Source organism: Monodelphis domestica, chromosome 1 (genome assembly GCF_027887165.1).
Source record: "Monodelphis domestica isolate mMonDom1 chromosome 1, mMonDom1.pri, whole genome shotgun sequence".
Lineage (NCBI taxonomy): Eukaryota > Metazoa > Chordata > Mammalia > Didelphimorphia > Didelphidae > Monodelphis > Monodelphis domestica.
This window is the reverse complement of record NC_077227.1, coordinates 204,870,416-204,886,107: the sequence shown is the minus strand read 5'-3', so window position 1 is coordinate 204,886,107 and position 15,692 is coordinate 204,870,416. Positions and strand designations below refer to the sequence as shown.

General features: G+C 44.5%; 1 protein-coding gene across 1 annotated transcript in view; it reads left to right on the top strand.

Annotated features, from left to right (window-relative positions):
- Window positions 1-15,692, top strand: part of SPTBN5 (spectrin beta, non-erythrocytic 5) — a 111,174-nt gene that overhangs the window by 23,450 nt on the left and 72,032 nt on the right. Inside the window, exons 13-22 of the mRNA XM_056815991.1 lie at window positions 48-192; window positions 1,457-1,596; window positions 2,689-2,889; window positions 3,685-3,837; window positions 6,168-6,298; window positions 8,485-8,727; window positions 10,104-10,391; window positions 11,539-11,779; window positions 12,831-12,970; window positions 13,415-13,514. Coding sequence (XP_056671969.1) covers window positions 48-192; window positions 1,457-1,596; window positions 2,689-2,889; window positions 3,685-3,837; window positions 6,168-6,298; window positions 8,485-8,727; window positions 10,104-10,391; window positions 11,539-11,779; window positions 12,831-12,970; window positions 13,415-13,514 — 1,782 coding nt within the window. The remainder of the gene's footprint in view (window positions 1-47; window positions 193-1,456; window positions 1,597-2,688; window positions 2,890-3,684; window positions 3,838-6,167; window positions 6,299-8,484; window positions 8,728-10,103; window positions 10,392-11,538; window positions 11,780-12,830; window positions 12,971-13,414; window positions 13,515-15,692) is intronic.

The window sequence follows — 15,692 nt, the reverse complement described above, 5'->3', positions numbered from 1 at the left end:
AGAATTTCTCTATCACCAATCTCTGATTAGAGCTGTCCCCCTTCCAGGAAGAGAGCCAAGAAGGCTGGAGTGAGGTGGATGAGGATGGAGCGAGCAAGTCCCAGGGCTGGGCACAGAACTCAGCAGTGGCTGGCTATCAGCAGAGCCATCAGCTCCAAGGCCCCCGAGTCCGGATGCGTTTCACATATAGAGGTACCATGGGCTCCTTCCCCATCTGGTCAGAAAAACAGCTTCTGTTCTAACCCCTCTGCCTGAGACCCACATGTCTCTGCTGCCCCTGGAGCTTGGAGGAGGAGGTCTGAGAGTGGGAGATTATTGCACTTGAGAGACTGAAAAAGCATAATGTTTCCCTTATCTCTAATGAAGCTGAGAACCCATCTGTCATATCACCTCAGAGCAAAAACCCAACTGGGATGTTTACCCCGTCCTTAGAAACGTTTACCCCCAACTTCCTTCCAAACAACTCAAGCACCATCTCTCAAGGAGGCCTATCCATGCTCCATTCCCCACTCTCAGCTACTATCAATCAATAAATAAACATTGATTAAGTGGACGGAGCACCAGGCTTGGAGACACGAAGTCCTAGGTTCAAATCTGGCCTCAGCCACTTCCTAGCTTTGTGACCTTGGGCAAATCACTTAACCCCCACTGCTTAGCCCTTACCGATCTTCTGCTTTGGAGCCAATATACCATATTGATTCTAAGAAGATAAGGATTTTTTCAAACCCAGTGGAACTGCTCATTGGATACAGGAGGGGAGGGAAAAAAACATGAATCATGGATTCTAAATCCATTAATTAAATAAATAATTTCAAATTTAAAAAAAGATAAGGTTTTTTTAAAAAGTAAAAATAAAACAAACATTGATTAAATGCCTTCTATGTATTGGGCATTGTGGTCAGGATTAGGGTACTCTCCCCCAACTCAAATCACTTAGTATTTATTTTACACATTTTTATGTGCACATGCTGTTTTTCTGATAGAATATAAGACCCTGAGGGCAGTGAATATGTCATTTGTGACTTTATATCCCCATTACTTAGCCAGATTATGGTGCATAGCAGAGGCTTAATGTATTCTTGTTGTTTGGTTAATTGATATCCACTGGTGTCCCTCTACACCATTTCCCCAAGAATAGTCTGAGCCCTAGAAAAAGGGAGCCTAACTCTTTAGGTAGGAGAGGCTGTGCTCTCCAGGACAAGGACCATGTGTGCACTCGTGTTAGGGATGCTCACTTCAGCACCCACTACTGTGTTAGGGACATAAACAGACACATCAATTTCTAGTCACAGACAAAGACGAAGTTTGCTTGCTTGACTATGAGGATTTGATTTTTTTTTCTTTTTGGTCAATAAAAACTTATAGATTATTTGGCTGACTAAAATGGGGGACTACTGACTCCCTGCTTTCCCTTTCCCTCCACCTCATGCTATACTCAGAATATTTCTCTCTCCAGGGGAGAACTTTGCCTGGACACGGGGACACATCCTGGAGTTGGTTGCCAAGACAAGTCCTTCTACCTGGAAGCTGAAGGACCCAGAAGGATGCCAGGCAGAGGTGCCAATAAGCTACATTACAGAGCTTGAACCTTCCCAGGTACTCCTCCAGAACCTCATCCTGTGCACAAATACCAAGCAAATTCCCTCTTTGGTCATGTCTAGAAATGGGTATCTCAGAGGAGGATGGAAGGAAGAACTGGTGGTGCCCTATTTGTGCCACGAGATTGTGGCAAAGACACCGCTGTGTCCCGTGTTTGGGGCTTTGTCTTTTTGCTTGGGAATCGCCTTTCCACCTCCTTGATGGCCTGACTGCTGACCTCTCCAGCTATTTGTGGGCCATTGGAGCAGTTGACAGGTCTTCAGTTGTTTGAAAGGGGAGGCTTTGAAACTGCCATTTTGTTCCCCTTCATACCCACTAGATGAATTGACATCAGCATTATGGGCCTTGAAGGGAGCTGTGGTGTGACCAGGGCAGCTAGGGGGGAGGGGGAGAAGACCATGAAGGTGTGATGGACGTGGAAACTGGAAGCCATCTGCTGAGTAATCCCACAGTGCTTCAGTGAGGTCCCCATGTAGAAGAGACATCTTTTCATTCTCTTGCTTAGAATTTGGAGGGTTTGGTGCTGATATACTTAGAAGGATGTTGTAAGCATTTTCCCCTTTAATGTGTGTTTTTGTATCTATAAACATTTGAATAAATTACTCTGGTATGAGAAAGCAGAAAAAAAAAGAACAAGGTTGGATTTTTGTTTTGCTTGACTCAATATTTGTTTTCCTTTTTCATTTTGTTCCCTTGTGGGGTTGGGAAGTGAGGAGGACTAAGGTGGGGGGGGGATAAAGACTTGTTAATTGAAAACAAATATTCATGATTGAACAACAGCAAATCTATCTACTATAACCCAGAGAATCATGAAACTTGGGGGCAGCTGGGTGGCTCAGTGGATTGAGAGTCGGGTCCAGAGATGGGAGGTCTTAGGTTCAAATCTGACCTCAGACACTTTCCAGCTGTGTGACCCTGGGCAAGTCACTTGACCCCCATTGCCTAGCCCTTACCACTCTTCTGCCTTGGAACCAATACACAGTATTGACTCCAAGACGGAAGGTAAGGGTTTAAAAAAAAAGAATCACCCGAAACTTCATCCTTCTGAGGAGCCCATCAGTGGTCACATGAAACCCTCTGTTTTTACAGGTGGCATTACTGATGAGCCCTTTGTGCAAAAGACCAAGGAACCAAGGAAGCAGGCAGAGATCCTCCTGGCGATCTGTCCGCTGGGGCACCCAGGAGATCACCAGCCCACTGGAGCCAGATCTTCATTTTGACCCTGAAACAATCCACAAGACCCAAGGCCAACTAAATCAGGAGTACCAGGATCTACAGGCCCTGGCACAGGTACTCAGCTTATGTCTCTGGAAAATGTCACCTCTAGAGCAGCTCACATCCCAGAGTGTGAGCCCCCAAGACAATTTCTGAAAGTCTACAAGATCACACTTATTCTCAGAATAATACTAAAATATTTTAGTTTCTAACACAGCAAATGCCAATAGATTATACCCCACATAAACAAAAATCTCTGAAGCACTCAATAATTTTGAAATTTTTTATTTTCTAACTTGTTTCCTTTTAATATTCTTTTTTAAAAGTTTAAGTTCCAAATTCTCTTCCCCCTTCCTATCCCTCTCCCACCTACTGAGAAGACGAGCAAAATATCAGTTTTACATGTGAAATCATGTAAAATATAGTTGCATGTTAGCCATGTTGCAAAGAAGCAAGAAAAATAGAGAGAAAATTGTACTTCAATGTGCATTCAAAGTTCAAGAACTCAGTAATTTTTAAGACCCAGAGACCTCCAACTGCTGATCAGTGGCCAAGACCAAGCTAAATTGCTCTATGATATCCCTCATTCTACCCTTCATATCTCTTTGTCCATAACCCTCAGACCATCTAGTCCCATGCAGATGAGGCTGGAAAGCATGACATTCTGGGAGAGAGACCAGGGTCTTGAACCATCAGCCTTGGGGGCTCAGGGAAGAATAGGGCTGCGGACCTGAGAAACTGCTGATTTCTCTCATCTGACCTCATCTCAGCTGCCTGGAGGGAGCAGTGGTCGGGGGACACTGTTCTGCCTTCTCTGTGGTTCAGGCTTCTGGCTTCATTCAGAGGCACACTGGCTCTTTTTGTTTTTAGCATCGCAGGAGACGGCTAGAAGAAATGTCCACCCTATTCTGCTTCTATGACTCCTGTGGAGAACTCCAGTCCTGGCTAGAGGACCAGACAGTGTTGTTCCAGACTCTGAAGCCCCAGCCTGAGAATGTGGAGGCTGACAAGCATAAATTTGAGGTAAAGCCATAGGCATGATAGTAAATGTTTAACTACCAGCTCTCTATTATTAAAAAAAAAAAAGCTCAACACACTTTCAACTTTAGTCTGCATTGTTAGCATATTCTCCATCATCCATAGATCAAAGGTATTAGACTCAAAGCCAGTGAACCTCAAGCAACTAGAAAAACTCAAGTGCAAAAGAATCCGTCTAAAATGTAATTGGGAAGTGTTTAACAAAATAAATAAAAATACAATTGGGGGACAGCTAGCTCAGTGGATATAGAGCCAGCCCTAGAGATGGGAAGTCCTGGGTTCAAATTTAGCCTCAGACACTTCCCAGCTATGTGATCCTGGGGACATTTAACTCCCATTGCCTAGTCCTTAGGCTCTTCTGCCTTAGAATTAATACACACAATTTATTATAAGATGGAAGGTAAGAGTTTTTTTTTAAATACCATACAACATAAATAATGTTCATTTATGCTTTTTTAAATCACTGTGAGGTCTGCAGAGCTCTCTTTCTGATTGACTTTGATACCCATAGTCTAGACACTCAACAAGAAAATAAATCAAATCCTGATTTTTAGCATCTTCCCATTTCCAAGGTATAAATGCTCACATTTAAATTAAATGTTAAATTGAAAATTTAACAATGACTAGGAATCAGGAGGACTTGAGTTCAAATCTTGATTTAAACATTTCCTAGCTGTGTAATCCTAGACAAGTAATTTAACTCCATTTGTCTATCCCTTGCCCTTCTGTCTTAGAGGTGTAACTAAGACAGAAAGGAGAGACTTGGGGGGGGGGGAGGAAGGGAGAGAGACAGACAGAGGCACAGGGAGGGAGAGAGAGACAGAGAGGGAGACAGAGAGACAGAGAGAGAGAGACAGAGAGAGACAGAGAAAGACAGAGACAGAGACAGAGACAGAGAGACAGAGAGACAGAGACACAGAGACAGAGAGAGAGAGAGAGAGAGAGAGAGAGAGACAGAGAGAGACAGAGAGAGAGAGACAGAGAGAGAGAGAGACAGAGACAGAGAGACAGAGACAGAGAGACAGAGACAGAGACAGAGAGAGAATGAGAATTTAACCATCAATTTTTGGGACTGGGCAAAAAGCCCCTGCCTTTCCATTTCATCCTTGACTCCCTCTTCTCCTTTCAGCCCCTCTGCACTTTCAGATTAAATCATTTGACCAAAGTCATACACATGTGATTTAAATCCCAACACATCCCAGCCCTCTCTGTCTCTGTCTTTCTGTCTCTGTATCTGTCTGTCTCTGTCTCTGTCTCTGTCTCTGTCTCTGTCTCTGTCTCTGTCTCTGTCTCTGTTTCTCTCTCTCTCTCTCTCACACACACACACACGCAACTGGAATTTGAACCCAAATCCTCTGATTCCAAGTTTAGTATTTTTATCCATTGTATTTGAAGACAGAGGATCTGGATTCAAATCCTGATTTAGCTGCTTCCTTAATGTGTGACCTTGAGCAAGTTCCTTTGTGTCTTCTGACCTCTATTTCATTATCTGTAAAATGAGAGGGTTGGACTAGACCAACAGTGTCAAACTCAAATAGAAATGAATCCTAATGGGTTACAAGTTGACTTAGAAAGCCACAAACTAACATTACCTACATTGTATGGTATTTTTATTTATTTTGCTAAACATTTCCCAGATTATAATTTAATCTTTTAATCAGTTTGTCACCTCTGGTAACTGACCTCAAATATACCTTTTCTGATCTAACTCGGTGAACCTCTGGTCCCTGCTATTCTTTACCTCCGGTGCATCCTGTTGGCACCGGAGGTAATCTGTAGATTCATGTTGGTGATTTTGGTCTTGAGTCATCACAGATTTAGATTCTGGCCCATTCCCCTCACTTCTACAAGGATCCAATTCCCTGGCTCTGAAACAATGTCTCTGACCTCTCCAGGAAGGGGTAGGACTGAGGTGGAATAGTGGATAGAGAACCAGCCCTGGAGTCAGGAAGACTCATCTTCCAAAGATCAGCATCATTAAATCTGGCCTCAGACACTTACCAGCTTATATGACCCTGGGCAAGTCACTTACCCTGGTTTGCCTCCATTTCCTAATCAGTAAAATGAGCTGGAGAAGGAAATGGCAAACCATTCCAAAATCTTTGCCAAGAAAACCCCAAATAGGGTCACAAAGAGTCAGAAACACCTGAAAAACAACTCACCAAAGGACTAAGGTATCACCATGGTGAAACAGGATTAGAAACTCTCCTTATTTTCCAGGACTAGAAACTGGGGGTTGTAGGGGTGAGAATGAGGAATAAGAACCCATCCAGAACACTCCTTCTCTCTCTACCCTTTGCTCTCCCCTCACTCAGAATTTCCTCATTGCTCTGGCTGTGGGGAAAGGCCACTTGGCAGAGATCAGAAGTTCAGCAGAAAAACTGAGGCAGAGAAATCCTGATCATGCAGCCAGGATCCAGCAGTGGCAACAGGAACTCGGCCAGAGGTAAGACAGGAGTGGGAGTTCAAAGTGAGAAGGAAAAAAAAAAGACAAAGTGTCTCTGATTCTTGTTTACTTAGACCTCTGGAGTGGAGTCAAAAGACTTGAAATTGAACAGCAAAACTATATAATTTTATTTTTTTAAACTTTATTTATTTTTTAATTCATCCTCTCCTTTCCCTCCCCACACCATAGAAAGTATCATCTGGCACAATGTATGGATTATGTCTCTCTTTTCATTTCATTCTCTGGAGGTGGACATTCACAAGTTATCCTTCAGATATTAATTCTGTAGCTGTATTTCATGTTCTCTTGGTTCTATTTATTTTGCTTCATTATCTCATGTAGTTATTTTCAAGTTTTTAAAAAATTAATCTGCTAATCATTTCATATAGCCCAGCAGTATTCCATCACATACCACAATTTATTCAACCATTCCCCAGTTGATGGGCATCCCCTCAATTTCCAGTTCTTTGACTCCACAAAGAGAGCTGCTAGAAATATTTTGGAACATATCAGTTCTTTTCCTTTTTCCCTGATCTCCTTGGGAAATATAGGGTTGGCATTGCTGAGTCTCTGTTTTATAGCTCTTTGGCATAATTCCAAATTATTTTCCAAAATGGTTGGATCCACAGCTCCACCAACAGTGTATTAGTGTCCTCACTTTACTACTTTGAAACTATATAACTTTAACTTCCAAGCTTGAAACTGGATAAGAAATGAGAAAAGACATCCATGGGTGTGGAATGTTGCATATGCTGCCAGATGAGGTCTGTGTTAGATTAGTGTGTTGGTTGGTTTTGTCAAACATTTTTTGTTTAATACTTTGTTATATGAGGGAATGTTCACTAGGTGGAGGATATGAGGAGGGGCATATTTGGAAAACAAGGGACATTTTGAACTATTCAGCCATGCTGGAGGGCAATTTGGAAGATGCCCAAAGGGCTATAAAACTGTCCATACCCTTTGATCTGGTAATACCACGACTGGGTCTGTATCCCAAAGAGATAAAAAAAATGGGAAAAGACCTGTTTGTACAATATTTATATATTATAGTTGCTCTTTATTGAATTGGAATTATAAGAATTGGAAATTATGGGACTGTCCATCAATTGGGAAATAACTGAATTGAGATATGGTACCTGTTGGTGATGAAATACAACCGTGCTATAAGGAATGATAAATAAGATAATTTCAGAAAAAGCTGAGATCTGCAGGAACTAATGCAGAGCAAAATAAGAACTGGGAGAATATTGCACAAAATAACAGCAATATTAGATGATGATTTTCTGTGAAAACTTGGTTATATCTCTCTGGGATAATCCTGAAAGAATTGAGATGGGAAATGCTATCCACCTCCAGAGAAAAAAACTGTTGGAGTCATCTTCCAGATCAGTGTATTTATGCTTTTATTTGGGAGTTCCGGTTATATATGAGTGTGCTCTTACAATAATGACCAATAAGGAAGGGAGTTTTGAATGAAAAAAGAAAGTTTAAAAAAGGGAGGAGGGCATTGATGAAACTAAGAGAAAAAAGACATAAAACTAATCAGCAAGTGTTTTTCTTTTCCCTTTTTTAAACCCTTACCTTCTATCTTAGAATTGATACTAAATGTTGGGGAGGGAGGGGGAAAATAGGTGGATTGAAAGCCAGACCTAGGGATGGGAGGTTCTGGACACAAATGTGGCCTCAAACAATACCCACTATTGATACTAACACACAGTATTGATTCTAAGATGGAAGGTGAAGGGATTAAAAAAAAAGAATTGATATGAAGTATCTGTTGCAAGCCAGAAAAGAGGGCAGATGGGGTTAAATGACTTGCCCAGAGTCACCCAACTAGGAAGAGTCCAAGACTAGATTTGGACTCAGGACCTCCTGGTCTCCAGGCCTGGTGCTCTAACATTGAACCACCTATTTTCCCCCAAACAAATATTTTTTAAGTGCCTACTGTATGCCAAGCCCTGGTGCTGGGGATAAAAAGTCAAAAAATGAAACCATCTCAAGAAACCCAAGAGAGGAAATCTTGCAAGGGTATCTGGATAGAGGGAGGCTGGGGCAAAGGATAGCCAGGATAGACTTGAGATGGGGAGGTCAGCCTGGAAACCTCTGGAGAATGGGCCCATCCAGGAGGCAAGTGAGGACAAGATGTCTCATTAAAGCTGAGCTGCACGTCTATGTTCCCTGAATAGATGGGAGCAGCTGGAGGCCCTGAAGGAGGAGAAAGGATTCCATCTGGCAAGCATGGCGGACGTGCACAGCTTCCTGCAGGAGTGTGGACCCACCCAGACCCAGCTTCAGGATGTGGGGGTGAAGCTAGAGGCTATGATGCCAGCAGGCTCAACAGGCAGCTGTCACCATTCCCTGCAGTCAATCCAACATGAGATCTTGGTGCTGGAGCGCAAAATCTGCTATCTCATCAGTGTGGTGACCAAGTAGGATCTGGACCCAGGAAGGTTCTGGAGGAGGCATAAGTAGTAGTGGGTGTATTGAGAAGGAGAGGAAGAGACTGGTGTAGGGGACAGGTCGGCCAGCCATATGGTCAGGAAGGTCTGGGTTCTGGTCCTGCCTCTCAAACACATTATCTCCACATAACCTCAAAACAAGTCATTCACACTCTCAAGCAATTTGTTAAGAGTTCAAATTACAGGTGAATAATTCACTCATCAATTAGAAGTTTCCCCAGTGATAAAAAATACCAAGTCTAGCCAAAAATAAGATATATATTTATAGTAAGGCATCAGAGTATAGTAGATTGAGTACCACACTAAATCAGAAAGACTTGGATTCAGATCCTGCCTTTGACAAACTACATTTAACTTCTCACTGCCCCTGGGGGAACTCTCTAGGATCATAGAGTGTGAGGTGCTAGATGGAAGCTCCACACTGGAAGAATCCGTACACCAATGAAATCACAGGACCAGGTTTTTTTTTTTTTTTTAAGACAAAAGTAGAGATGGGGGTGGAGGTGGGGAAAGGGTTGAGAAAGATGGATAAGTGGAAAGTTGGAAGACTTACAGGGGACTTTTGCTGTCTCAGCCTCCAAGCATAATGAGTGATCCTGAGGGAGGGGGTGACAGAAATGGTGAAAGGAGAGAAGGGAGGGGATAAGGAAAGTGATGGAGAGGGGAAGGGGAGGGATGAGAGAGAGACAGAAAGGGAGAGCGAGGGAAAGGGAGGATGGGAAATAGAAAGAGAGAGAGAGAGGAGGGAGGAGGGAGAAAGAGAGAGAAGGAGAGGGGGTAGGAGAGAGGGAGGGGGAGGGAGAGTAGGGAGGATGGGAGAGGGAAAGAAAGAAAGAGGAGAGATGAGGGGAGAGAAATGGAGAGGGAAGAAGGGAGGGGGTAGAGAAGGGAGATAGGAGAGAGGAGGAAGAGAGAGGGAGTCAGAGAGGGAGAAAGAGGGGGAATAAGGAGGGGGAAGAGAGAGAGAAACAGAGATGGAGAGGGAGAGACACAGAAAAAGAGAGAGAAAGAGAGAGACAGAGAGAGATTCAGAGGAGGGAGAGAGAGAAAGAGAGAAGAGGAAGAGGGAGAGGGAAGAGAGATAGAGACAGAGAGAGTCAGAGAGGGGGAGAGAGAGAAAGAGAAAAGAGGGAGGAGGGGAGAGAGAGGGGGAGAGGGGGAAAGAGGAGAAAGTTAGAGAGAGGAGAAGAAAGGAGAGAGACAGAGATTTTCTTTTTGAACAGAATACGGTGGGGGGGGGGGACCCATCACTGTAGACTTGGTCAGAAAGGATTTGGGGATGGGAGACAGAGTGGTGGAGATACTTCAGTGTTTCCAAGGCAACCAGGCCCCCCCTGTGCCCTCAGGATTGAAGAGACAAGCCCTACAGAGAGCCCAGGATTGAGGGAACGAGTGGAGACCCTGCAGGCCCTGCTGAAGCAAGTGCAGGCCCAGGCTGCCCAGAGGACTCAGGCCCAGGCCCAGGCCCAGGCAGGGCACAACTTCCTGAGGGAGAGTCGGCAGCTGCTGCTGTGGGCAGAGGGCATTCAGTCTCAGCTAGAGAGCAAGGAGATGGGTGTGGACGTGGCCTCGGCCAAGCAACTGCTGGAGAAGCACCGAGACCTGCGGGAAGAGATCCATGCCCAGCAGGAAAGGTAGGAGCCGCCTAGAGAGGAAGGGTAGAGATGGGGGGCCGAGGGAGCCTTCACAGAGGGCTGCTTGTCTGAAGCTGGCCATTTTCATCAGCAAGGCTTAGATCATGCACCCCAAGTTTCCAAGGAGGCTCAGTATGAGACCCCCTCAGGGCAATTCTCTTATCTGCAAAATAAGGGGATTGGACTCCATAACCTCTAAGGTCCCTAAGACCTGGATTCAAATTCTGACTCTGACTCCCTGTGTGACCTTGAGTGACCCTGAGCTTCAGTTTTCTCATCTATAAAATGGGAATAATAATACCTAACATTCATCATGAGGCTCCAATGATATTGGCCTCTTCGGTATACCAGCCCAGTGTAACTGGCACTCTATACACCAATGTAAGGCAATAGTAGGGATGAGGGGACAGCAGCCCCCACAGCTCCCAGGAGCCTGGGGACAGTCGCTGTCCCTGCCCCCCCATCCTGTCAGAGAACACAGAGGCCCCTCTCTGGCCCACATTTCGGAACCCCTTTCCCCTCCAGCTCAAGCCTAACCTCTCTTCAATAAGGAACTTTGTTAGAACACAAAGCATCTGTGTGGAGAAATGGCAGGTTTGCTGCATCCAGCTGTTTTTTTATTCTTGCAAAACTAGCGTCCAGCCCGATGGAGATTATGGGAGAAGAACCAGAGCTTCTGGGCTGGTTCTGTTTCTGTGGAGCTTCTGAGGAAGCCCATCCCGTCATCTCTTTTCTGTGCTTGGACATTCCCCCACCCCACTCTCAGATTTATTCAGCTCCTTTCAGGAAAGAAGTTGGGGGACCCCAGAGGGTTAGTCCAGTCTCTTCATTTTACAAATGAGGAAACTGAGGCAAAAGGAGTTCAGCGACTTGCCCGAGGACACACAGCTAGTACATGTTGGAGGCGAGCTTTGAATTCTGTTCTTTCTGACCCCAGGCCTGGCCACCACTCTGACCGCTGCACCACCCAGCCGCTCTCCCCCGTTGGCTCTTTAATCTGGTTCTGGCTGCTTTAGGATATTCCTATAAATAGCACCCCTGAGCCCGGGTGATGTTTCCAGTCTCCAGGATGGGAAAGATCATCAGGCTGGGCGCGGGGGAGGAGAGGAGGCGGTTCGGGCTTGACTCTAGTCCTCCTCTCGGCCAGGATGAGACAGCTGGAGGCTCGAGGCCGGCAGCTCAGCAGCTTGGAGGCCCAGGACGCCCAGGCGGTGGCCGCTGCTCTGGAGCAGCTGAGACGACAGGCCCACAGAGTGGACGCTGCGTGGGAGCAGGGCCAGCAGCGGCTGCAGCAAGGGGTGGAACTACAGATGTTTGTCCAGGAAGCAAACCGCTTCGATGCTGCCTGTTCCAACCATGAAGCTTTCCTTCGACTGGACAGCCTCGGGGTACGAAGCTGAGCCCGGGCCAAACCACTTTGGGCTTAGGTGATTCAGAGAACCCCAGGATCAGAGCAATAATAATTGTTCCTATTTATGATTTGGCAAAGCGGGGGCAGTGAGGTGATGCAGCGGTTAGGATACTGGCTCTGAAGTCAGGAGGCTTGAGTTCCAATCTGGCCTCAGACACTTCGTAGCTGTGTGACCTTGGGCAAGTCATTTAACCCTGGTGGCCTCAGGTGCCTCACCAGTCAAATGAGCTGGAGGAGGAAATGCAAACCACTCCAGTGTCTTTGCCAAGAAAATCTCAAATGAGGTCACGAAGAGTCCGACACACCTGAAAAATGACTGAAGAACATGGCAAATGGTGAACTGGCCCCAGAGCTGACCCCAAATCCTGCTTCTGACCCATGCTGGCTGTGTGAGCCTAGGCAAGTGACTTAACTTCCCAGGGCTCTAAAAAAAAAAAAATCCTAAGACTAAATCACAGCTCCAGTCCTGATTCCCCTATCTGTTTCTTTTCTTTTCTTTTCTTTTTAACCCTTATCTTCTATCCTAGAATCAATACTACGTTATTGGTTCCAGACAGAATGTTAAGGGTTAAGCAATTGTAGTTAAGTGACTTGTCCAAGGTCATACATCTAGGAAGTATCTAAGGCTAGATTTGAACCCAGGACCTCCTGTCTCCAGACCTGACTATCTACTGTGTCACCTAGCTGCCCCCCTCCCATTTTTTCTGATTTTCAAAATGCTTTAGATAATATATTATTCTATTCTCACAACAACCCCATGAGGAAGGCAGTGGAAGAAGTGATTGGTCCCATTTTATAGATGAAAAAACTAAGACCCAGTGAGGTTAAATGACTTACTGAAAGCCATACAGCTAATAAGTGGCAGAGCAGGGGCTCAAATCCAAGTTCTAGATCCAAAATTGCATCAGGCTTCAGGGGGGAAAAAAAGAAATTCCCTGTGTTTGTCACTTATGGGAGTGGAGGGTGGAATTGATTTCGATTATCTTCCTTCCTGGGACCTAGAAGTAGCACTATGTCTGTATCCCCAGGAGGACGTCAGTGATGTGCAGAATTTGTTGCAACAACACCAGGAATTTAACCAGCTCCTACAGACCTTGGGTCCACGTGCAGAGAACCTGAGGTCCCATGGGAAGAAGCTGACAGAGAATTTCCACTTTGCTAGCCACATGTGAGTTTGGGGTCTAGGGTATGTGTCTTCCTCACCTTTTCTACCAACTTGCCTAGGGAATCTTAGTGAAGCTAGGGGAAGCTTAAGAAGCCAGAAAGGGGGGCAGCTGGGTAGCTCAGTGGATTGAGAGCCAGGCCTAGAAATGGGAGGTCCTGGGTTCACATCTGGCCTCAGTCACTTCCCAGCTGTGTGACCCTGGGCAAGTCACTTGACCCCCATTGCCTAGCCCATACCACTTTACTGCCATGGAACCAATATACAGTATTGATTCCAAGACAGAAGGTAAGGGTTTTAAAAAAAAAGGCCAGAAAGAGGACTAGAACTTCAATCAACAAGCATTTATTAAGTAACTGCTAGTGTGTGTGGTGGGGTGTGTTTGGGTTCTAATTTCTGGAGGAGGACAGGGACAGAATAGAGCCCTCACCCAGAATCCTCCATGCTCAGGATCAGAGAAAGGATAGCAAGTAGCCAGAATCGATGGACCAAACTCCAGGAGATGAGTGAGCAAAGAAAGAGGCAGCTACTGGCTTCCCTCCAGTTACAGGCAAGTGTGGGACCCTGGCAAGGGGTTAGAGGAACCATATTTCATTGTGGGCTGGGGAGTGGAATCCCTGAAAATTAATCATAGAGATGATCCTAGATCTCAGACTTGGACAGAAACACAAAAGTTGTCTAGTCCAATCTATGAGAAAACACAAATCCACATCCCTGGTGGAGAGTCATCCAGCCTCTGCCTGAAGACCTCCAGTGAGGGTGAACCCAAACAATTTAATCCTTAGCCTTGTAGCCTTGGGCAAGTCATTTGCCTGAGAACTATAAGCCTAAGCTTCCAAAAAATGTTGTTTTCATTTGCCTCATTAAAAGAGGTACCAATTTAGAATGAACTCAAAATGATGGACACATTGGAGCTCCAACAGCTCATTCATATGGAGGTGCATGTTATCCATGCCTATTAAAAGGAATTTCCCACTTTTGTCTCATGTGGAGACAGAGAAGTTGATAGAAGGTTTTATGGGTCTGATTTTTAGTAAAAACAAAATTTCCTTACATTGAGCTGATGTCTTCTCTAATGCTCTATTCATTCACTGTTCACTAACTCTGCTCTCTGGGGACAAATAGGTCTCTCTTTCACACAACAGTCTTTTAAATAGTCAAATCAAGTCAGCAGACTTTATTAAGCACCTACTATGTGCCAAATGTTATATTAAGCACCAGGAATATGAAGAGAAAAACAATCCCTGCCCTCCAAGAGTTCATGTTCTTTTTTTTTTAATTAAATGTTTCATTTTTCCTGCAATTTCATGTAAAAACATTTTTAACATTCTTTTTTTTCCATTTTAAGTTCCAATTTTTTTTCCTCCTTCCCTTCTTCCCTTCTTTCCCTGACACAATAAACAATCTGATAGAGATTTTACATGTGTAATCGTGTAAAACATTTTTCCATAGTAGTCATTTTGTGGGAGAGAACTTGAATGAAAGAAAATGAAGAAAGTAAAATATAGTATGTTTTGGTCTGCATTCAGACCCCATCACTTCCTTCTCTAGAGGCAGATGACATTTTTAATCTTGAGTCCTTAGGGACTTTCTTGGATCATAGAATTGCCGAGAATAACAAGTTCATTCACAATTGTTCATCACACAATATTTCTCTTACTGTGTGCAATGTTCTCCTGGTTCTGCTCATTTCACCTTGCAGCAGTTCATATAACTCTTCAGGTTTTTCTGAAATCATCCTGCTCATTCTTTTTTTTTTAACCCTTATCTTCCATCTTAAAATCAATACTGTATATACTGGTTCCTAGGCAGAAGCATAGTAAGGACTAGGCAATAGGGGTTAAGTGACTTGCCCAGGGTCACACAGCTAGGAAGTGTTGGGGACCACATTTGAACCCTGGACCTCCCATCTCTGAGCCTGACTCTCAATCCACTGAGCCACCCAGCTGCTCCTCTACTCATTATTTCTTATAGGACAATAGTATTCCATTATTATCATATATCACAACTTGTTAGCCATTCCCCAATTGATGGGGAATCAATTCCTTCAATTTCCAGTTCTTTGCCACCATAGGGAAAAACTGCAATAAATATTTTTGTACAAATAGATCCTTTTCCTTTTTTTTTTTTCAATCTCTTTGAGATACAGACCTAGTAGTAATATTGCCAGATCAAAAGCTATGCACCATTTTAAAGCCCTTTGGACATAGTCAAGAATTCATATTCCAGTGGTGGAGACAACATACAAGCAACTATGTAGATGCATGATGTATACAGGGCAAATTGGATGTACTCAGAGGAAAGGCATTAGTATTGAAGACAAACAAAAACTCCTTTCAGAAGGTAGGATTTTAGGTTCCACTTGAAGGAAACCAGGGAAGCCAGGAGGTGAGGGGAAGGGCCAAAGAGGAGGCTCAGAGGATTGAGAGCCAGGCCCAGAGATAGGAGGTCCAGGGTTCAAATGTGGTTCCCAACACTTCCTAGCTGTGTGACCCTGGGCAAGTCACTTACCCCCCTCCCCCCATTGCCCGAGTCATTATCACCCTTCTGCGTTGGAACTGATACCCAGTTTTGATTCTAAGATGGAAGGTAAAGGTTTAAAAACAAAAGAAAAAAGATCCTTTGATGGGTGGCCCAGCCCTCAGGAATGGTCCAGCCTCTCTTCGTTTCCCTTCATACTATTCCCATTCCTGGTTTTGTGGTACAGTGAGAAAGTGATGGATTTGGA